The 24321-nt window shown below is 33.8% G+C and overlaps 2 protein-coding genes across 2 annotated transcripts; one reads left to right on the plus strand and one right to left on the minus strand.

Annotated features, from left to right (window-relative positions):
* Positions 1-1943: 1943 nt before the first annotated feature.
* Positions 1944-17365, plus strand: kermit (PDZ domain-containing protein GIPC-like protein kermit). The gene is made up of 4 exons (XM_077443094.1): positions 1944-2593; positions 15254-15484; positions 15568-15819; positions 15893-17365. The coding sequence occupies exons 1-4, from the start codon at positions 2345-2347 to the stop codon at positions 16130-16132; spliced, it is 972 nt and encodes a 323-aa protein (XP_077299220.1). The 5' UTR covers positions 1944-2344; the 3' UTR covers positions 16133-17365.
* A 1319-nt stretch (positions 17366-18684) lies between these two features.
* Positions 18685-23082, minus strand: SCOT (Succinyl-CoA:3-ketoacid CoA transferase). The gene is made up of 10 exons (XM_077427611.1): positions 22802-23082; positions 21641-21833; positions 21443-21561; positions 20972-21112; positions 20618-20888; positions 20189-20341; positions 19927-20082; positions 19632-19753; positions 19387-19557; positions 18685-19237 (listed from the first exon to the last, which is right to left on the minus strand). The coding sequence occupies exons 1-10, from the start codon at positions 22982-22984 to the stop codon at positions 19097-19099; spliced, it is 1650 nt and encodes a 549-aa protein (XP_077283737.1). The 5' UTR covers positions 22985-23082; the 3' UTR covers positions 18685-19096.
* Positions 23083-24321: the final 1239 nt, after the last annotated feature.

Consider the following 24321-nt stretch of genomic DNA (forward strand, 5'->3'; position numbering starts at 1 on the left):
GGGACCAGAGTACTCGTTAGTATGATAGTTCATGTGGAATGATGTAATTTTCGGGTGCCAGATGTTCCGTGATCAAAATTTTAGTGACGTGTCCGAGATCGCTTTGTGCGGAATAATCACCGAACCATTTTAAACATGTGAGGGTACTCTACAATAAATTACAAACTGAGCTATGGCTGTTTTAATACAATATACATATCAGTGACGTGTCATGGATATCTCCCTGTTTTTATTGTATCACAGAGTCTCACTAGCGTGTGCGCGAGCAGGATACAAGGGGACCTGGTTGGACGTCACATGGTCCCCTTATACCCAGCTCACGTACATGTAAGTGCTGTATTTCAAACTTTAATGCGGTTTGTTAGTAGTATGCTTGCGCGCCGGTACAGTACTGAGCGCACGCACACTCGTGCAGATACCGAGTTTACGTACGCTACAGATGCTGAGTGTGCGTAGGACAACTGTGCGTATGTATAAATTCGAGTAACCGCATCAAAGTTTAGAAAATATTGTAACTAATGCTGTGCGATAAAAACGGGGGGATTTCCAAGACAGGCCACTGATTCACATGTGCATATGTATGTGCTGATTCACAATAGATTTCGGCTAATCTAAAATGATATGTTCTTATCTCCATTTATACTTAGCGGTTTTATACATATTACCAAGGCTTTTTTCCCATGTAACGCGGTGGAACGGCGTTCCGGAACCTTTTTTCTCAACATTTTTTATGTTTCAAACGAATATTCTATATAATTTAGTTTGAATATAATCTTTTATAATAAAAAACTTGACAAGAAGTGAGTTCCATTATCTTTTTTTTCAAAAACAGCCCTGCAGTTTAACCATTATTTGTATAAAAAGGGATAAACGGGATGCATCCCAAATGTTAATCGCTACCAAGATAACCACCGCTACGAAAATCACTCGCGTGGGTTCCTGACGAACAAAAATTCGTCGCACAGGAAAATTGCCGTACAGAAAACTGTCCGAATATTGCTCAAAAAATGCTTTTTTATACGAGTTTTGGGCAGTTTTCTGTACGGCAATTTTCCTGTGCGACGAATTTTCGTGCGACGGGAGATCCACGCGAGCGATTTTCGTAGCGGCAGTTATAATGGTAGCGATTCAAATTTGGGATGTGTTCATCGAACCATAAAAATAACGCTCAAACCTAACGCTCAAATATAAACGATCATTTATAATCAAACCCACGAACTCTCAAAATTTTGATTTTATTTTTAACTAGCTGAACCCTGCATGCGTTGCAATGCCACAATAACGCATGCAATTCCCGTTCCCTTTCCCGTTCCGTTCCCGTTCCCGTTCTCGTTCCCGTTCCCGTTCCCGTTCCCATTTTTCGGAACAACGCAGGCAGCGAACACTCTGGTCGCGACGCGAAAACATTTGAAATTATAGCGAATGACACTCATTCCCTTTTTTCCCGTTTCCGTTCCCGTTTTTTTTACAGTAATCTTCCCGAACATGCATACAACAAATCCTGAAAGTTCCATCGTAATCGCTTCAGTGGCTTAGGAGCCTATTTGAGACACACACACACAGACATTCATTTATATATATATATATATATATATATATATATATATATATATATATATATATATATATATATATATATATATATATATATATATATATATATATATATATATATATATATATATATATATATATATATATATTTAGCTAGTGGTGCTACCCGGCTTGGCTAGGTAAATGGAAATGAAATTAAAACGATGAAAAGATATTCATTTGATTTTTATGAAATTTATTTGAATCGAAAAAAAAAATTTAACGACCGACCAAACACAAACTATTTTGACCAATCCAGCCAATCAGAAACGACTTTGACGACAGCCAATCAGAAACGACTTTGACGACAGTCAATCAGAAACGAATCACAGACGCCGTTTCGATTTTATATACAAACAATCAAGAAATTATGGAAACATAACAATCTTTAGACTTCAGATATGAGCTCGTTGTAACTTTGTCCCCCGCGAGTCACGACCTATTGGTTCGTGTATTTCGAATTGAGGAAGTTTGTGGTCGAATACCAATACTGAAGTGAGTGAGAGTGTGCGTTATAATGTAGGTATAGTCATTAGTCAGGCCTGCAGTGAGGTGGTGGTGCGGCAGGTGAGCGGCCGGCTCGCCATGTGTCTGACTCTGTGCTTCTCGATACCATTTGTGCCATCATTTGTGTCGACACGGCTATCTGTCCTCGGTTATCTGGTGGGAGCGTGACGAGTGATGAGCGATGACCGATGAGCGATAACAGCGATAAGTTTTTCCAGTGAGGGTTCGGTCTTCGCCGGTGGCGATGTCGCTCTTCAAGAAGAAATCCTCCAAGCCGGCTCCTCCACCTCGTCCCGAGGAGGGGCCTCGCCCACCCAACGGCAGAAAACTACCAACAGACGAGATCCCTCAATCCGCGCCAGTGCAGAAACCCCAGCTGGTCTTCCACTGCCAGCAAGCTCACGGAAGTCCTGTGGGGATCATATCAGGTTTTTCCAACGTCAAGGAACTCTATCAGAAGATATCAGCATGCTACGACTTCCCACCGGAAGATGTAAGAACCCAATCTCACCAAAAACTCGTTCGCACTGGGTGAAAACACCAAACTTTTCCTCAAAGTTTTAAATACCATTTGTATATGTACTTTAACGCGGCTTAATGGAATTCTTTTATGAACTCATGAGTGTCTAATTAGATTTGAAAAATAATCAACGTAGAGATTAGATATGTACGTCCATTTATCAAGCTAAGTAGCTGTCAATTTAGAAACTCCACTATTTGATGAGCACAATCGCCAAAAATAGAGTGTGATTTACTTTTGGAGTATGACGTGTGCTACCTGAGTTTTTAGGAGTTTTGATTCACATTCAAAAATTCAAAAATGAAATCGATATTGAAGAATAATCGTCGATTCAATTGTATCCATTACGTTCAAACAATTGTGTTGAATATAAAGTGCAGTGGAATTTTTGTATAAACAAATCTATTGTTATGGATGATTCATTGAAATTGTCTTATAATAATATTAATAATAAACTCGCGTTGCTCAGAAATAAATAAAATAATTTAGTTTTACTATTATGATCGTATTACCATAAACGTTGTATGTCGTATCGTCAATAACTAGGGCTGTGCAATCGGAGTCGGGGTCGTAAGAAAAAAACTCCGACTCCGACTCCGATTCCTTTTTATTAATTTTTTTTTAATTAATAGTATTACGGTATGCGTCAACTAGATTCATTTATTTTATTGAACTAAATCCACTAATAAAATTGAATTTATTAATTTATTTATAAAAATCATGAATTTAAATTACATACATAATAAATATATAAAATCGTTGAATTGCACATATTTTGATGAGTTCTGGCCAAAACGGATGTTTCCTCCGTTTCAATTTTTTTTATTAAATTGATTTATTTGTGTTTGAAATTCATACGCATATACTATGAATGTACTTAATTTTTATTTATAACTATTTCATTACCAATAATTCAATAAATTGGGTACCATTTAAATTTTTAGTGATTTTTTTAATGCCTTTAATTTGAAAATCACTATTATTTTTATTACTTAATTGTATAATTGTATACGTTGGCAAGAAGTCCATTTTACTAAAATCGTTCAAGTTGGAGTCGTAGTCAGCCGAATCATAAAAGAAAACCGGAGTCGGAGTCGATAAAATTTGATCTGACTACAAAGCCCTGGCCAAAACTCTTACTGTTACATTAAAACCACAATCTACGTTTTATATACGCATTGTGCTTATCAGCTCAACTTGTATGTACATACGTATAGATTTAAAGTACCTACTTGTTAGATGTAAAATACTTTTTGAATTAAAAACGCTCGACAGAACTGAAAAATATTCGTCAAATTTATAAATCGATGTTTATTAAGACCGCTAACTACATACATATAGTTGAAGCTATAATAACAGATTTTTATTATATTCAATAATGTAATTATTGCGGTCCCCCTTCTTTGATTTAATTATTTATTCAGCCGAAGATAAGATAACCGAGCGTAATATGGATCTAGGATTTTTTCCTACCGGCTCAAATTAGGCATTGGTTACGCAAAACATGTGAATTTTATTATTTGTGTCCCAAAAACAAAAATCAAAGTAAAAACTAGTTTTGGTAATAGCTATGTATGGCGAGCGCAATCCAGATCTCATCAACTGAAGGCTTGCGAACTCTCGGTATGCTTTGGCGCAATTTATTTGGCATTTATTTCAATTGGACTGGTTTTATTGTTCGCGATGAAGCGTCACTATCGAGTGGCTGTGAAATGAAGTACATATCACGCAAGCCTTAAAAGGTTTAGAATCGCCGATGTGATCAAAACAATCTCCAGACATGTTCGGGGCCATTTAATTTGCTGTCGAACGAATCCGCATATTTGGTTCACTATGTAATTTAATTTTTAATCTGATACACAATTTAAGCCAGCGCTGAGTACAAAATAATAATAACATTCGACGATCATAACAATTCAACAATAAGAATAGCGTCATAACTGGTTTTTACATATTAAAACATCATTACACATATTTTCTTTAACGACCAGTTAGTTCACTGGGATATGGAAGTTTCGGGTCTACGTGACGAGACAGAATGTTAAATTACAGAAAACACAAATATCGGAAGGCAAAGATCCAAAATCGAAAGATCTTAAGTCGAAAGATCAAAAAAAAGTGGTGCATGGTAAACGGTACATACTCACTTAATTTGCGCGAGCAGGATACAACAGGAACAAGAGGAACATGCTTTTCCTCCCGTATTCTGCGCCCGCACATTAATACGGGAGGAAAAGTCTGTTCCTCTTGTTCCTGTTGTATCCTGCTCGCGCAAATTAAGTGAGTATGTACCGTTTACCATGCACCCTTTTTTTTTGATCTTTCGATTTTCGATCTTTGCCTTCCGATATTTGCGTTTTCTGTAATTTAACATTCCGGCTCGTCACGGAGACCGGGAAGTTTCATGCCATCAGCACAAAGCTGATACTTCGGTCGTCAAATGGTGTGAATCTGACCGGAAACTTACATACATACATCCATACATATGTGCATGCATATATCCACGTCACCATTAACAATCAGGTCAGGCTAAATTCATTCTGAACAGGCCATATAGTCTGAAATCCATTATCAAGCAGTTGGCTGTTTTTTTTAGTTTTAGTCTAATCGAATGAAATAAAGTCATGTAAACGTCTCGTAATTGAAACTGTTTTCTTTTCTCGATATCATTGAATTGATTGTTGATGTGGTTGACTAGGAAACATATAATCGTTTCTTTTGCACGTGCATGTATATGTATGTTACAGTCCAAGTGTTTACTCCAAGTCCGGTTCGTTCATGAACATACTAATTTGTTCATTCATGAACTATAAGTTTTAGTTGAAGTGTTAGTAGTCAAAACTTCTACCAGGTGTCACATGAAACACTTTGATGTCAAAATTCAAAAAAAAGAATATTTTAAATGAGAAATCCTATGGAAACCGCATTATAACATTGCGATAATTCCAATATCCAGAGATAATTCCAGTTTTAATAAAAGACAGAATGGAGGATGGGACAAACGATTGAGAATTCTTATGCCAAATAGTTAATTATTTTTTTATTAATAACTTATGCCTACTTAGTTTGTGCATTAATTGCTAGTCAATTTGATCTTTTGTGTACAATATTCGGCTAGATTGGTTCGTGTATGAACAAACTAGGATGTTCATGAACGAATGAAATGTGCACTTGGAGTGTTGCATACATACATATGTATATATGTATGCATCAGTATGACAAACACGGAGAATTTGTCATAGTACTTAATTTTTTTTGGAAGATAATAATAACTTCATAATCTGTAAACGCGATTTGGTTTGATTTTGGATATCATTATATGTATTGATGTATGTATTATGTACACACTTTAACTCCAGTAGATTCTCTGGTTAATTTGATTACTATTTTTTCATTATACCGGGCTGACACGATGCGAGCAGCTCGTATGAGTAACTTGGACGTTACTCGTAGCGTGGTAACAGGTGATTTGGAGCATTTTAGACGTCCAATTTAACCGCATCGTGTCACAGGAATAGGTGTGACGTGTATTTTAATATCTTTCATTGTCATAGAATTATCTTAAGTTTTTTGAGTTTTAAAATTTCGTTAATTGATGAGTTCTATACTGCCTTCACAAATGAAATTTACGATTTGTATTTTTTTTCATTGCCCCTCTCGAAATTTGCATTGGCAATTAAATAAATCGATTTTCGCTTCATCGTCCATAATTGACAATGGCTTACTTTTACTTCGGTTGATTTTTATTTACTTTTTTCCTGCGCTAACGAATGCCATTTTTTTTTCTTCGTTTACTTTTTACGTCATGAGACGAAACCAATTCCGAACAATAACGTTTAAATGAGTTTTATTTCTACTAACACAATACCTTTTTCGTTTTATTTCCACATTCATACCTTTGTTTACTCGATGTCGACCCAACAGAGTTAATGCGATAATAAACACAAATCTCATTACGGAGTTGCGACTCCGACGTCTAGACCTATTAGATTTAATTTTCAACGAACACGCAACCTTTCTACGCATATTTCTATTAAAATATCGAAATTTTGAAATTGATATTCAACTGAGTCGGATATTAAATTGAATCTTTGATGTATGTAGAAAGAAACAGATAGATATATGTACGTATGATAATCACCGCATGATTATCGGGTACATACATACATACATACATGTGCATGTGTTACACCGAATCCGTGAAATTGTCTATTACACGCATTCGGCAACAGAATTGCCGGATGCGTGAAAAATGCAAGCACGTTGCCCAGTTCACGGATTCATCAAATTCTTTGGCGAATGCGTGTATTTGGCAAGAATTTGTCTGCTCAAAGCGTGGAGTCGGCAGATAGACAGCAGCGCTCCGGTGTTGTTTTTTAGAACTGGACAGCGTGGACAAGTGTCAAAGTGACAGCTGAATGAGGATGTTTAATTTACATATTATTATGTATAAATATGACTACATACATATGTTTCGATCATCTCATATGACTTGTACATAAATTAATGCTATTTTTATACATTTTGATCAATATTTAACATAAATATTTAATTTCATTACACATGTCCCAGAACATAGCTCTCGGCTACACCGACCAGACCAAATGTATAAAAATGTGAACGACTAAGAAATCACCGGGTGTGAAACGCTTAATCTACCTGCATATATCTCTCCGGAGTCCGGAGATGCATTTGTCCGAAGGACCAAAACAGCCCTGTGTGTATTTTAACAAGCTCGTAGTCACCTCTCACTCAGGTCACGCAGGGCCATGTGGGACATGTGTAATGAAATTAAATATTTATAATATAATACTGATTCTTCAAAAGATATAAAATTCCGACTGTTAAAATATTGATCAAAATATATAAAAATAGCATTAATTTATGTACAAGTCATATGAGATATATGATATCATATTATACATAATAATATGTAAATTAAACTAAATTAAACATCCTCATTCAGCTGTCACTTTGACACATGGTTATAATATTACACGCTGTCCAGTTCACGCATTCGGCAAAGAATTTGCCGAATCCGTGAACTGGGCAACGTGCTTGCATTTTTCACGCATTCGGCAATTCTCTTGCCGAATGCGTGTCATAGACAATTTCACGGATTCGGTGTAACACATGCGAATTTATATTTGATTGCACACATGCATTGTCTTTTTTATTTCTCTCTTGAATCATTATTGACGAAATTCGTCGTAATAATATTTCTATTATTTGATTGCGGTTAGAGGTTGTGATTTCTCGACTTTTTTTGATTCTCGAGATTCGAGAATCTCATTTTCTCAGAATATTTGAATCTCGAGATTTAAGAATCTCATTATCTCGGAATACTTGATTTTCTATTTTGTTTCTCGAGATTCTCGTGACTTCTCGAGTATAATTTTTTTTTAATATAGTGAATCCATTTTTTTAGTCTATAAAATCGACAATATACAAAAATCAAAAGGACACAAAGACTATATTATGTTAGAAACTTATAAATTTATTAAACACGTGATGAAAGAAATATATAGAGATACAACAGAACATTTAATAGAAAAAAAAGTAAAATTAAATAAAATAAAAATATACAATAGTAATTTAAAATAGTAAAAATTACAATATGTAACAAAGAATTTTATAAAATTTCTAGTGTTTCTACCCGGATTTTCCGGTGGTTTTGTGACCAAAAGATAACATACTGATCAAAAAATAAAAATACTGACCATCTATTCATATTAAAATACTGACCAAAAATTGATTATATATGAAACAAATACATAAATAATAAATCAAACATGTTTGCCTGTTTCATGCTTCATGCATATATTCATACTGAACATGACACAAAAAATTATATACGAGTTAACAAGTATATAAATCAATCAGTTATTATTATTTATATTCCATAGTAATTACATATATTAATTCATAGTACATATATTATGAAAATAAATAAAATTCTTTGCTTATCTTCTAAGTCTTTTAAGTCCATCTTTTGTATTGAGCCATTTTAAAATGAAGGACAAAGGAGAACTGTTTTGAAAATATTAATTTGAAGTCAAAGAGAACATGATCGCATGATGTTTAGATGATCGTTAGATGTTTCATACTATACATATTATATAATACATATATACAAACTTGTACATTCTTGGAATGTCTATTGATCCAAAACGTTGACCGAGCGGATGTTGACCGGGTAAAGTGCACTTGCGACCCACAAAGCACACCCAGCAAAGCATTTGATGTAACGGTGATGGTACTGTCGCATCCGATCCAAGGTTCGCTTGCCCTTGAATGTACGTACAATGTAGGTACTCCAAGAGAACTCCCCCAGGGGCACAGCCTCGCCATCTCGGCCTCCGGTTCGAATTCCAGTTTTTTTTCCCGTCCGGCTTAGACCGGTTTTATCGCCGCTGAAACTTCCATAACACGTGCACTTTCTTGCTCGCGATCATCATCGTCTGTTTCTTTACCTGATTGAAATGAAAGTTGCGACGAGATGCCAAAGGAAACTTGTCATCATCAGACGCAATAAATATGTACTTGATCGATGGAAAAGTCTCAAGAGTTGACAATTTTCTGTGTCGTCGCTTTCCAAAGTATTATACGTGGGTACATATAATCAGAGATCGGTGCACTAGTTGCTTTTGCCCACAAAATATGGTTCACTATTGTCTATTATTGTCAACTTTTTTTTTTGCTCTTTTGCTTTGTAGGACAACAGTAATTGACAATAGTGAACCATTTTTTGTGGGAAAAAGCAACTTGTCCGCCGATTTTTTTTCATAATATTGAAGCAGGACCAGCTCATCGTGTTTTGCTTTCGTGTGAGATAATTGTTTGGCTCCACATCTACTATATATTTTTTGCTTAGACGAAATTTCGTATAATGAATTTGAAAATGGTCTAAACTAGTAGCACAAGGTTGTCTATCAAACTCAGTTTATAAATATTTGTTTACGGTTTGTTGTCACAAAAATGAAGCATTGATAATCAAGAACAGTTCCACCCTTACTGTTTATATCACTCTTAAGAGTCATTTTGGAAGTAGATTACCTGCAGCGTGTCGGTTCATGTTGTATTATGTCGTGCCAATATGCGCGTAGTCTAAATGACTCGTAACAATGGAATTGTTGTAGACACAACTATATAATATTATGGGCGGGAAGGAAGTAAAGTAGTTCCACCAACATGGTCGAATCGGTCCCAACTCATAGGATGGTGACCCAAAACTCGACCATGTCGTAGGGCCCCTACATTACTAAGTTTGCATATTGTTTTAGTATTCACTGATTTAATATTTCTTAACGCAATATTTTTTGATAATATGATCGCGAGCGTTGATACAAGTCAGTCGTCACCTTTATTTTGATATTGCACATTGCACTTTTGATTCAATTTGTGAATGAACACGTCTATCAATTAGACAATGTGATAAATAATACTCGTTCAGTGTTTTCAACTGCGTATGTTTATTTCTCGATGTGCCGAAATTAATTATCGGTATACCAACCTAAGCATACAAATGAGAGCGTGGTAAAAATTTCATACGTTGAACACAATGAAACAATATTAAAGTCAAAAGCGTTTTTTCGAGTAGAATTTGCATTCCTCGATTGCAAGTTTATCGCTTTGAACGATAAATAAAATAAAATTAAAGTACCGTCAACATTATTAGCTTGAGATAATGCCTTATCGATATTTTAGGGGGGAAAAAATTAAATGAAAATTCTTTATAAAATTCCAAAGAACAATAGTAAGATTGTGGCATATTCGTAATTTTTTGTACTTTAAAGTCATTCTTTATAATTTGGTAGAATGTGAATAAAATTGACCAAACTGAAATGCGGCGCAATTCAAAAGAACAATTTATGATCTTATACAATTGCAAAATTTTAACGGTAAAAGTGATTAAAAGTCGTTTAGACCAGTACTTATGAACGATAAATACTTTTTTTTATTTATAGGAAAAACAACGTCATTGTAAAATAGAAGCGTAATGGTCGACGTACTCAACCGGAAATGTCTTCTTATATCATTTTATACAAATTTCAGTTCAGCTGTCATAACAGAACAGTTTTTTGTACAACTGTAAAATGTTTTGGACCTTAGCACTTGGTAATGCCAGTTTTGGGACAATGGATTGCCCTCATTTTATTTTGCATTCGATTTAACATGCGATCTCCGGCTGCTGGGCGTGATGTGTCAGTTGTCACAGTCTGCTGATCTCGCACGATTTCGCCAATGTTTTAAAATTGTTTTTGTAAGTCGTTGAAAACGTTGATTCGCTCGGTGAACGAGCGAAAGTGGCCATATTTCCATGGAAAACTTAGAAATTGTGACGGTTGTTGGGAAGGTACTTGCCCTGACGAGATGATGTACATATGTATGTATGATATTATAACATTTTTAATTCTATTTAAGACGGTATTATGTAGATTTATGGCAATACCGTATAAAACCTTAACTTTACTCATTCTTCATATACAGAAATTAGCAGCGCTTCAGGACAATTTAAGCTATTAAAAAAAATATATAATTTGCTCAAATTCCGAAATTTTTATTGGTTTATCTGATATGGTATTACTGACCGGTTCGGTGATTACTAGTCAAATGTGAACCGGTCACAGGACAACCGGTCGCTCTAGATCGGTCACACGTGATCACCTGTCACACTGTAAAACTGGTCACACCCTAAAACTGGTCACGAGAAAACTGGTCACATCCTAAAATCGGTTAACCAGTTTTCTCGTGACCGATTTAGGGTGTGACCAGTTTTCTCGTGACCAGTTTTAGTGTGACGGGTGATCACGTGTGACCGATCTAGAGCGACCGGTTATCCTGTGACCGGTTCACATTTGACTAATATTTGAAAAATAAAATGACCAATACAATCACATGTAAAATAATAAAAATAAAACAATAATACAGATTGAAAAATTGAAAATTAGATAATGATATTACCGAGTTAACAGTTAGTAATATCATATGATGTTTTAAAATCCACGTGGCTAATAACTATCCAATGGTGTTTCCCCATAGATATAGAATAACTATATATACTTATTCTATATCTACATACATATGTGTTTCCCCTATCCAAGTAAATGGCAAATCATACGAAGTGAAAGTGGAATAAAATGTGATTGCATACTGCTTAAAAAAATGTCATGTGTTGCATACGCCATAATCTACTTGCATTGGATGGCTTCCCCTCGTTATGATTCACGTTTCCGCATAATACAAAATTAGACACTAATGGTGCGTACGGACCAAACCAACGATGGCTTCTGGGCCAACTTTTTAAACCAGTAGGATACAAAACATCGAAATAAAAATTAAATAAAAAAATTGAAATTAAAATATCAAAATTAAGCTAAATAGCGAGATTGAGCTAAAATTAGATCATCGTTGATGTTTTAAAATTACAACAATGTTTTGAATTACAATAATGTTTTGAATTACGACGATACGCATTTACAACCAGAGAGATATTATAATTTCTCTGCTTACGAGCGAAAAATAATCTTGTTATTATTTCTTAAAAGTCGTGCTATGTATTCTTCCGTCGATGATTGAAATCAATGCGACAAAAAAACCGACGTCGGTGATTTGTCAGAGTTTTTTTTTCTTTCGTCGAAATAAAATTAATAATCACACATTATCCGATAAATTTTACCTCTGAGCTAATTTATTTGTTTGATTTTTTTCAACGAGAGAAACAATTGAAGAATAAAAAAATCCGTTTGATGTACCGACAACACACCGGGTTAGCGACGATCGTTGGATCACCCATACTAATACATGATATATTTTCAGTAACTGTGCTTTACGGGGAAGTAAAAATAATAATTCTTTGATTTTTTTTCGATCTTAGTGCGTATCTTCGTAAGTCAAAACATCTTAAGTCGACGATTACCTGTATGTGATTGTTGATGATCTAATTTTAGGTCAATCTCGAAAATTTATTTAAATTGTGCATGTTCTGTTTTAACTTTAATTTTATTATAACTAATATTTTATTTTAATTTTAATAAAATGAATATAATTTAATTTTGATATTTGAATTTAATTTTAATATAATAATAATAGTTTTAATTTTGATATTTAATTTCAATTTTTATTTCGATATTTTGTACGCTACTGGTTTAAAAAGTTGGCCCAGAGGCCGTTCGTTGGTTTGGTTCGTACGCACCATAAAATTAACTTGTATTTTAATATGAAATACGTGCACGGAGGGCTATTCTGCATTAAGAAGTTTTCCCGCAAACGGTTTCAATCCCAATTTCTATAGTTTATTTTAATTTATTGTCTACTTTTTCAGTTCGGAAATTGACAGTAAATGCAACTAGATGTGACCATTTGTCTTGTACAGGATATATGGGTCGATGGACCTGCGGAAGTGGACAGTGGTGCATTCAATGTTTCCGGAATAAATTAAAATACATCGAGCCCACACATTACGCGAGGGGAGAGTCCAAACATGGTGTCAGTGATGTCACGCATTATTTTCAAGGACATACGTTCTACAAAAATGCTAATTATTCAGCTGCATTTGCATTCATTAGCATGTGTCGATTCTATACATATGTACATACGAGTTCACATGTCGTCAGTCATACCTCGCGCCATGGGCGCCCGCAGAAAATTTTCTAAGGGGGGGGGCAAAATATTTTTAGTAATGTTTTAATGTAGTTTTAATTTACTGTATCGTATTTGTATGGTGAACGAACGGTCAGGATTGTTAGAGGTTGTGATTTTTCGACTTTTTTTGATTCTCGAGATTCTCGAATCTCCTTTTCTCGGAATATTTGAATCTCGAGATTTGAGAATCTTATTTTCTCGAAATATTTGAATCTCGAGAATTCGAGATTTTATTTTTTTGTTTCTCGAGATTCTCGAGAATTCTCGAGAAAGTATAATTTTTTTTTAATATAGTGAATTGATTTTTTTAGCATATAAACTTGACAACATACAAAAATTAAAAGGACACAAACACCACATATGTATATTATATCAGGGGTTTACAACTTTATTAAAGACATGACGAAAGAAAGATATAGAGAGATACATACAATAGAACATCGAATAGAAAAAAAAGTATTATATAAAAAAAATATTATAAAAGAAGGCATGAAAAGAAAATAAAAATATACAAAAGTAATTCAAAATAGTAAAAATAACAATATGTAAAACATAATTTTATAAAATTCCCAGTGTTGCTACCCGGCTTTGCCCGTGTTTTTGTGACCGGACAAATAATAAAAATACTGACCATCTATGCATATTAAAATACTGATTATAAATTGATTAATATCTAAGGAACAAATACTCAAATAAATAAATAATAAATCAAAAATCTTTGTTTTATGTGTGTTAAGTGGGGTCATATTGTCAGTGAAAATATATTTTCACTAGCGTTTTAGTGATATCATAACCGAATACTTTCGCACTAGAGATTAGTACCTACATGCACATACATATATTTAACTTAAAAATGGTGCGATTTCGTTGTAACATGTGTATATGTACTTATATGATGACCGGATAATAATTTACCGGACAAATACTTCACAAATTTATTTACGAGTTAACAAGTATACAAATCAGTCAGTTTATTGAGTAAAAACATGTAGTGATAAATTAAGAATATTCTCGATATTTTCGAGATTCTAATAAACGATTTCTCGAGAATTTAACGATACTTAAGCTTAAGATCGATAGGAATCTTCGTAGTAGATTTTACATAGAGGCTGGCCAACGTTCTGTCTCTCCACACTTTCTTCATGCTAACACGAAGTGATTTAAAATAAAAGTAACATTATTTGACTATTTTCAATCAATCCAGGGGGGGGGGGGCAAGTGGCCCCCCCTTGCGGGCGCCCATGCCTCGCGCTGTGTTCCCAGTTGTAAAATCGCAAATATCGACCATGATCGAAACAGGTTACAGGGGAGAAAGTATTTACATAAATCTTATACATATGTAGGTATATGTAGGTACCTAACTGAAAGTTAAATTAGAAATATACTGCAATCGTTTGGTAGTTAGTAAGGGCACATTTGTAGGCACAAAAAATCTACCCTAAAAGCCAAGTAGCCTCAATCACAATTTTTAATGAATGAAAAATCAGAACATTTTTCTCGAGTATCACCTACATATATGTATGTACACGTAAATCTTTACCGAGTATGTAGGTATAATTAATTTATCAAGTTTTTATCGCTAACACTCTTGATAACGAGTGATATAATCAGAAAACTACACGCAATTGTATTATTCATAAAAGGAATATTTACTATTTAGCAAAATTCGGTGTCATATTTCTGTACATTTAGAATTTAAAGAAATATTAGTTCGAGGTGTGGATTTGAACTTGACACGAAATTTAAACGTGATACGTTTGAAAATAGAAATTGTTTTCATAATTAGCCCCGCATCAATTCGTTCCGATTTCAATATCGTTTTCTAGAATACATTTGCTATTTTGCATACATTTTCTAATCTATCGCAACAAAAGAGGAAAAATTTGTAATGTCATTCTATATGATTTCCTGCATTCCATTTTCGACACATACAATGAGTTGTACAATATATACACATTTGTGTTTAACTGTTATATATTTTGATTTCAGATTCTCTATTGTACGTTGAATACACACAAAGTCGACATGTCCAAGTTATTAGGCGGCCAAATAGGCTTGGAAGATTTTATATTCGCTCACAGAAAAGGCACGCCGAAAGAAGTCGAAGTTATAAAGTCAGATGAGTCTTTAGGATTGACGATTACAGACAATGGAGCTGGATATGCATTTATTAAAAGAATCAAAGAAAATTCAATTATATACAATTTACCACACATTCAGGTCACATACGACACAAATACCACGTTGTAGTTTTAAAATAACCTGTAAATAAATTTATAAAATGTTTTTATTTAATTTTACAGGTCGGAGATCATATAGAGAAATTGAACAATATAAACGTAGTAGGTCGACGACATTACGAAGTGGCTAAAATGTTAAAAGAAATCCCAAAAGACTCTGTATTCTCGATTCGGTTGATTGAACCAATGAAAAGCGGTTTTGGAAATATAGGTCCAAAATCGAGTGGGGCAAAGAGTGGAAAAAAGCAATCATATGGGTCTGGAAAAGAGACGTTAAGGTTCAAAGCTAACGGAAAAGCGTCTATCGAAAACGAGGTGTGTATCGACTTAATTAGAATACTTGCAAATTTATCCGATAAATCTAATTTATGAAAACGATTGCTTTCAGCATGATGACCGAGCGAAGATCGGCATTGATAAAATTAATGCTTTGTTGGAGTCTTTCATGGGGATCAACGATTTAGATTTAGCTACGCAAATTTGGGAATTGTCTGTGAGTAAAACGAACTCTATGCAGCTCGCTGAAGCTATAGATGATAGTGAATTAGAAGAGTTTGGTTTCACCGATGATTTTATCATTGAATTGTGGGGCGTGATCACCGATGCACGCTCGGGAAGAATCAACTAAAATAATAAAGTATAAACTGTGTACAAAAAAAATTTAATTGTAATATTATGGAAATAGTATACACATGATTTTAAAAGTATTTTATATTGTTATTAATTATTGTAAGAGTGAATCCAGTGAAATTGACTTATGTGCTTTACTTAAATATGTCTTATATATTTTTTATGCCATTTTGAGTCTTTAGATTTTCAAATATTTTTAAAACCTTAGATGTATTAAAGTTTTATTCTGTAAATTTTTATTGCGACACTTAGTACTGTTGTGAGATAATTTTGCACTTTTGGTAAATCAGTCAATTTATGTACAATCTTAAAAGTTTAATAAGTATTTATGTATGTATTAGCTTTTAGCCGAAAGGCGCTTAAGCCAATTAATTATCTGAATGCCTATATTATCACAAAGGCGAAGGATACACCAATAGATCTATATATTAATAAAATAATAATAGATCTATATAATACATATGTATATACATACATATCTACGACAATTAGTTTTCAATGTTTTGGTTAAATTTAATTTAAGTTCATTCTTTACTGATGTATGATATTTTATTTTATATATTAATTTATTTTCAAGAGAGTTTCAGGATAATCAAAAAGTAGCGCTTTTGACTAAATTCATTAACATGAAATGAATCACAAATACTAATGTAAAACGTTACGTATTATATTAAACATATCAATAGAAAAGAACATTCCATTTCTGAAAGCAAATATAATGCATCATTGATATTTTTATTTATTTATTTTGATGAACATCGTAAGTCGGACGTTGTGAATGTAATATAAATGTTGAAAACAAAGTAATTGTTATATAATATAATAGATATTTCTGTTCAAATGTATTTTAGAATAAAATTAAATATATGCTGCCATTCTAATTATACAATATATATATATATATATATATAAAAGAATACAAAGTAACATCTTTTTTTGATATTTTAAATATTAAGGTTTTGTTCTACACACCGAGTAACATGCAACACGAATTAATGTAGTTTATGTGTATAAACTTTTATATATTTTTACTTGTGATGTGCTTTAGATTTCTGAGGAAATCTTCTGTGTGCCGTGGGTAAGAAAAAGTTACGGTTAAAAAGAGTACGGTTCTACATATGTAATATATGGCGTGAAAGTGGAAAGTGAAAATTCGGGCCCAGTATCTGGATATATTTCATGTATTATTTGATTCTGAATCGAAATTATGTAATATTTCAAGAAAAATTATGAAATGAATCTTCATTTGTTTTATTAGACTACATATGAGCCGTTATATTCGAAAGTGGTATAAGTCCACTTTTCTTAATTTCGAGAAATATTTCGAAAAAAAATAAATACTATGTTGTACCCGATAAAATATCATCGCATGGGTGTTGGCATATTAAGTTATTAAATAAAAAAAAAATTAAAAGAAATGTGTCAGTCCTGTGTTCAATCCGTACGCGGTCAAATTTTTTTCACTTAAACAGTGCCAATCTAATAGTAAACATATTATTAAATTTATTTGAATAGTTTTATTTTATTTAAATTTATATGAATATTCATTTTTTTTTTATTAAATTGAACGTCACGGATTCTACGACCCAAATAAACAAACAGACATACAAAGTCTCTTTCGAAATTATATACCAAGATTTAATATTTATATTTACTATTAATATGAATAAAAAGGTAAAAATTACCTACCTATCTACATATAAAACAACGATAGATAAAAAAAAAATTAAATAAATTTTCAATAGATGACGGTAAATGCTTAAGAGACTTGCCTAGAGGAAACATTGCTAGTAAACGGTACATATATATAGAGGTTTTTTTCTTTTTTTTATATTCATACGTTTTGTTGGCTTTGTTTTAGCGAATCGAAACGACTATTATTTATTATTTATTAATAGTTTTGGACCATTGTGGCATTACAGGAAGAACCTAATGCGCCACAATGGCCTACATTTGGTAATGATAAAGCAAGTAAAATATAAAATAAAAAGAAAAAAGCAAAAGCATAAAAACATGATAAAATAAAATTAAAAAAAAAGTAACAAAAGAAAAATAATACTTCAGAAAAAAAATGAACAAAAGTGTAAAAATCAAAAATAAAATCAATAAATCCCATTCTTAGTTTCACATTGAACAAAATTAAATAGTACATAAGGAGAAAGAAAAAGTAAAATAAAACAAAACAAAATATAAATGAAATTATAGTACGGCAAGCGTTATTTTACCCAGACACACAGAATAGCGTTATTATATATATGATAATATTTTGCGTTAACAATATATAAAAATACTGGTGGCCTGTAATACGTTTATTCTGCTTTTCCAAGATTCTGGACATATCGAATTAAAAGTAGTGATAACAATTTGTGAATGAAGTCAAACTGAAATAGTTTTTGGAACTCAAAATTGGACTTCAGCCACTTTAAAATATAACGGCTCATGTGTTCAACAACAAAAGATCTCAAGGAGTTTTGAACTTGGGAAGAAATGGACCAATATAAAAGGTGAGGATTTATTTGGAATTATTTCGATGGATCGAAAACTCGGATAATAATTTCGATAAAAAATATCTAAACTTTATTTTCTGTACATTAATTATACACATTTCAATTTAAAATAAAAATAATATAACATAAAACAATTTATATATATATACGTAGTTATAATTTACAAAAAATACAAATTAAATGCATACGAATCAGAAGTACATAAATATGGTGCGCGCTTTACAAGTAAAATTTTCATATTTTACAAACAACTTCAATATACATATAATAATGAAAATTCCGAGGATATTATGTATTTATTTGATAAAAATACGTAGTATTTACATAAAAATGAATGACTCGCCAAATTTCAAAAATTGTTTTCAATCACAAATCCATACAAACGCACAGTATCTTGATTATTTACAAAAACTTAACTTAACATACATAGGTGTACAAAAAAACATTATAATGTATTATGAAACTTGCTGCATTGGCTTTAATTCAGGTGATACTTCGAAATCGCACCCAGTTGACATGATGATTTCTTCGACAGTTACACCTTCAGCTATTTCGGTGAGAGTGAGTCCTTTCTCCGGATCAACATCGAAGACAGCCTGCAGAAAATATGTAGCATAAAAGTTTGTATATTGTTGTAATCAAAACAAAAATATAAGCACAAAAATCATACAGCAAAAATAATTCACTTTCTTTTGATCATACTTTTCAAATTAAAACTGTGCTCGGGTGCTTTGAGTGAATTTACCTTTTCAGTAATTATAGTGTTGACGCAATTTTTCCCTGTCAGCGGTAAGTTACATTGTGGTAGAATTTTGTGTGAGCCGTCTTTGGCGGCATGCTCCATTGTAACAACGACTTTGGTTCCGGGAGCTGCTACGAGATCCATTGCTCCGCCCATTCCCTTCACAAGTTTTCCCTAAAATCAAACGATAGTAAATACAAGGAAATATATTTAGAATTGTACACAGAGTAGAGTTGATGAATTGTTACGGGAATCATCCAATTGGCCAAGTCCCCATACTGCGACACTTCCATAGCTCCCAGTATCGTCAGATTGATGTGTCCGCCTCGGATCATCGCGAAGCTATCGTCAGATCCAAAATATGATGCACCTATATTGAAAAAGTTGTTATTTAATGAATAAAAATAAAAAATATATACTTTGAAGTGTAATAAATAACATTTTGAGCTGAAAACTTTTCTCAAATTTAGTAATCTTGTTCTTTTGGAACTAAGAATTTTGACTAGAGCTTTTTATAACTAAAATACAGAACATTTCACTTACCAGGTACAACACTGACTGTTTCTTTTCCGGCGTTTATAAGATCACCGTCAACTTCATCCTTTGTGGGGAATGGTCCTAATCCTAAAATACCGTTTTCCGATTGCAAAAGAACCTTCATGTTAGCTGGAATATAATTACTGGAAAGGACAGGTATACCTGTAGAGTAATAAAATTTAATTTATGTTAATTTTTATTCAATTGGTGTCATTTAGAAGTTTGATAGGCGTGTATATAAAGTCAAAAATTTAGAACGAAACATAACCTATTCCTAAATTGGCGTACATTCCATCTGAAAATTCAGCTGCAGCGCGACGAGCGATTCTTTCGCGAAGCTTCATTATGGGAGTCTGAACTTGAGGACTTGTCTTTTCCTTGGTTATACTTAATTTCTCAATTCTTTTTTCGTAATTTTCACCTAAAACAATATCCAAATATTTAATTGTAAATATACATATGAGCATAATAAGAAATTTTCAAGTCTGACAATTCTGAGGATATCTATGTTGTCTTGCTTGGTAAAAAATATCTGTGATGATTTGAAGTTTTTGACGAATATTGCTAGATATCAAGTTTAATTTAACAAAAAATGAGGATGACCTCGAACGTAATATCATAAATGGAATTTTGCAAAATTGCAGTTAGAATTACTAACAAAAGTAATTAGTTAGTTATGATTAATCTTATACGTTACCTTTGATCAACCTATGAATGAATATTCCAGGGACGTGAATTTGATCTGGATCAATATTATCGACGATTTCTTCCACTTCTGCTATGGTCACTTTGGCGGCTTTGCACATAGCAGGATTGAAATTCCTAGCACTTTTTCTAAATATTAAATTTCCGTGAGGATCAGCCTTCCAAGCTTTTACTAGGGCGAAGTCTCCTGTGATCGCTTCTTCCATTATGTAGTTTTTTCCATTGAAGGTTTGCGACTGTCTAGCGACACTCACAACAGCTACCTGTAAGCGATTGTAAAATTGTTAGTTAGAGATCTTTATGGATTTGTAGGATATTGATTTATCCCAAGTTGTAAAATGTTTACCTTTCCATCAGGTGCGTATTTTATGGGTGCTCCACCTTCTTGAATGAGAGTGCCGTAAGCTGTCGGAGTATAGAAAGCTGGAATTCCAGCACCTCCAGCACGGATTCGTTCGGCGAGTGTTCCTTGAGGAGTTAGCTCTAACTAAATGAAAAAATATTTATGTATGATAAATATTAAATAGTATAGAAATATCAATATATGAGCTGTTACATTTGAAAATGGCGGAAGTGTAATTTTCAGTTCCAAAAACATTATTACTGTTTGACTAAATTCACAAAGTTTCATCACTTCTTTTAATTCGATATGTCCAGAATCTCGGAATAGCCGAATAAACGTACTACAGGCTACTACTATTTTTGAATATTGTTGAACGCAAAACATTATGTTTATAAATACCAAGCGAAGCCAGGTGGAACCATTAGTGATATATAAAACATTACATTAATTATGATGTATGTGTAAAAATAATACCTCGAGTTCTCCACTCAAATATTGTTTTTCAAACTCAGCATTCTCACCAACGTACGATGCGATCATCCTTTTAATTTGTCTTTGTTTCAGCCATAATCCTAAACCAAACTTTTCCACACCTAAAACATTAACATACATGTATTATACATTTTAAATACAAACTATTTTAATCCAAGTGAGCGATAAAGTCTGACGAACCTGCATTATTTGAGACTACAGTCAAGTCTTTGGCTCCGTGTACAAGCATAGCGCTAATGAGATTCTCTGGGATTCCACATAAACCAAAACCCCCAACCAGAAGTTTAGAACCATCTTTGATGTCAGTAATGGCGTCTAAAGCGCTATTATAAATTTTACTAGTATTTTTTGTGCTGAATTGACATCTTACAATCTGGAAGATAAAATTTACAAAAGTGATGAAATATGTTTGTATCAGTATTCTCAGGTGATAAATATTAAAATTCAACCAATTTATTGCATTGTTTTTCGGTACCAGTTGATCTTGACCTTTTGAAATTTTGAAACGGAAACACACCGTAAATAAATTATCATATTGTACAAGCAACTGAATAGCTGGATTAAAATTTTAAATTAAAATTTAAGATACACATCTATATTATTTTTGTCTGATATTTGAACTATAAAAAATTTGTAAATGTGCAAATTTTATCTCTGGTATATTTTGTATACGAAATGATAGAATTTGATTCTGTAATAATGTTCAAATGTTTCAATTATATGTATAGGTAAGTAATAAAATATATTTCAGTTACCTTAAGTAAGTAAATATTGCAAAAATTGCAAAAAATTCATTCATAAAATTGTGAATGTACAAAAATAAGGGTATATTATGAAAAACTAAATGGCATCCATATAATATATATTTTGCAATTTACATATTAATATTTTATCTGAACACAATAATTTATGAAATTTGCAATGTAAAGCGTGTACATTTTATATTACGTATTTAAATCAACAAATGTAGATTGCGCCTCTAAATAAATGTATAAAAATCATTTACGTAAGTAATTCTTAATCACACGTCAATTGTTTAAAGCGGGTGTGTATGAAACGAAAAACAAGCAAAGATAACGATAATAAAAGTGGTCCATTCGTAAACAGAATAGTTAAGCATATGAAGGTCGACGAATCACCCGATACTTATTTACGAACGAATTGGCTTGTTTATATAAACGTCAATAGGAATATCTCGGTATCGCCAATGATAATTAATCTGGTATTGAATTAGAGGTTAGGTATTGAGAACTCGTAAACATTTTAAAGAATTTAAACAAACTTGATAATTGGAGGTGGAAAAATAAATAGTTTTAAAAATGAGGAGGGCGAAGCACCCACCTGCAAGAGCGGAGTCGCTCGGGCTCCGATAACTAATCGACACGACAACATCTTGCGTACTGCTGCTAAAGTGCCAATATCGCACCGGCCAGTGGAGATACTTTGACGTCCGAGTTTGACTCTGACGTAAATACTCAATTCACCCTTAGCACCATAGTCAAAAGCCATATCCACTTGACACATTGGAGAAGGAATTTTACAAAAACAAGTGCAAAAAAAGTGAGCGTTAGATAATTCTGAAATAATCGAAGTGTAGTTCCACGTCAACAAATCGTAGACGTAGAACTATGCTGCTATGGAACTGATTATCTTAGTACCAAGCCGACGAGACTAGTTTAGTAACGGAAAGTTCATTTAATGAGAATTGATGTTCCCGATTGACTCCCGCTTCGACTTCCGCCCCGATCGCCGCCATGTGAGAAAGTTCTCACTCTCGGCATCTTCCTCACTACCAAGACACAGTTCGAGTCTGATCGGCTGCAGACGATACTTGGAGACCAGCTCCAGTATTCGTCCGGATGCTTAGCGAGGAAACCTGAGGAGCCATGAACACGAAGTGCCGTTCACCGCTGAGTGTTTTCGCCTTTAAGGTCAAACCGCACTATGCGACCACAACCTGCTGTGGTGCGACACGACAAGGCATACAAACAATATTTGTACAATTTCATACAAACAATATTTGGCCGCGCACTACTGTGTCGCGTCGCGGTTTCATAGTACGGTCTGGCCTTAAGGCCTCAGCACACTTAGGGCGCTACAGACGCTCTGGAATATCGGAGCGGTATGTCTTTTGGTAGACCGTGCGGCGAACGAACAGAATTTGGTTCAACGTGCGGTGTACTGAATGCGCTTTGACCTGACGGTGAATGTTCCTACACACGCTACGGTATGCGTCAACATTCGTCGCTGCAAGAAATACCGCTCCGAATTTCAGAGCGTCTGTAGCGCCTTTTACCGGATCGTCGGGTTCTCCCGTTGCGTACACCATCATACAAATGAGCGATAGCCGCCACACTATGCGGACCGCCCGCAAGCCCGTCGTGCGAACCGCAGGCCTCTGCGGATGTTTCAATTCCGCATGCGGTTGTCAGTCGGTCGTCGGTGCGCGCATTCGTGTGTAGCTTGAGTACTACACGATGTTCGACACCGGTTGATTCATTTTTGTAGTCCAAAGTCGAGTATGTCTTTGGGACTTGAATGACAAAAGCTACAGTGATAGTGTAGGAATCTCGTCGTCGTCATCGTCATCGAAACCTTCGAGAATATTCCGCAACAACAAAATACATCGAGCGGAACAGCATCAAGCATTCCAGAAAATACTACGCCTCGACGAAAGCAAATTCCTCTCGTACGCATCAATAACCACTTCCATCAAGCGTTCCAGAAAATTCTACGCCTCGACAACAGTGCATTCCTTTCTTACGCATCAACAAACCACCACCATCGGTCAGGCGATTCCAGAAACACTATAAAAGGAGGTACAACCCAAACAACGCCAGTCGACCCACAGCAGCAAGCGT

The sequence above is a fragment of the Arctopsyche grandis genome, chromosome 1, assembly GCF_051622035.1.
Source record: "Arctopsyche grandis isolate Sample6627 chromosome 1, ASM5162203v2, whole genome shotgun sequence".
Lineage (NCBI taxonomy): Eukaryota > Metazoa > Arthropoda > Insecta > Trichoptera > Hydropsychidae > Arctopsyche > Arctopsyche grandis.

Coding starts and splice junctions, on each gene's coding strand:
- kermit (XM_077443094.1), top strand. CDS start 2,345: ATGTCGCTCTTCAAGAAGAAATCCTCCAAGCCGGCTCCTCCACCTCGT. Junction 2,594..15,253: donor ACGACTTCCCACCGGAAGAT/GTAAGAACCCAA, acceptor TTTTGATTTCAG/ATTCTCTATTGTACGTTGAA. Junction 15,820..15,892: donor AAGCGTCTATCGAAAACGAG/GTGTGTATCGAC, acceptor GATTGCTTTCAG/CATGATGACCGAGCGAAGAT.
- SCOT (XM_077427611.1), bottom strand. CDS start 22,984: ATGTGTCAAGTGGATATGGCTTTTGACTATGGTGCTAAGGGTGAATTG. Junction 21,834..22,801: donor GAGCGACTCCGCTCTTGCAG/GTGGGTGCTTCG, acceptor TTTATCTTCCAG/ATTGTAAGATGTCAATTCAG. Junction 19,754..19,926: donor AACAGTCAGTGTTGTACCTG/GTAAGTGAAATG, acceptor TTTTCAATATAG/GTGCATCATATTTTGGATCT.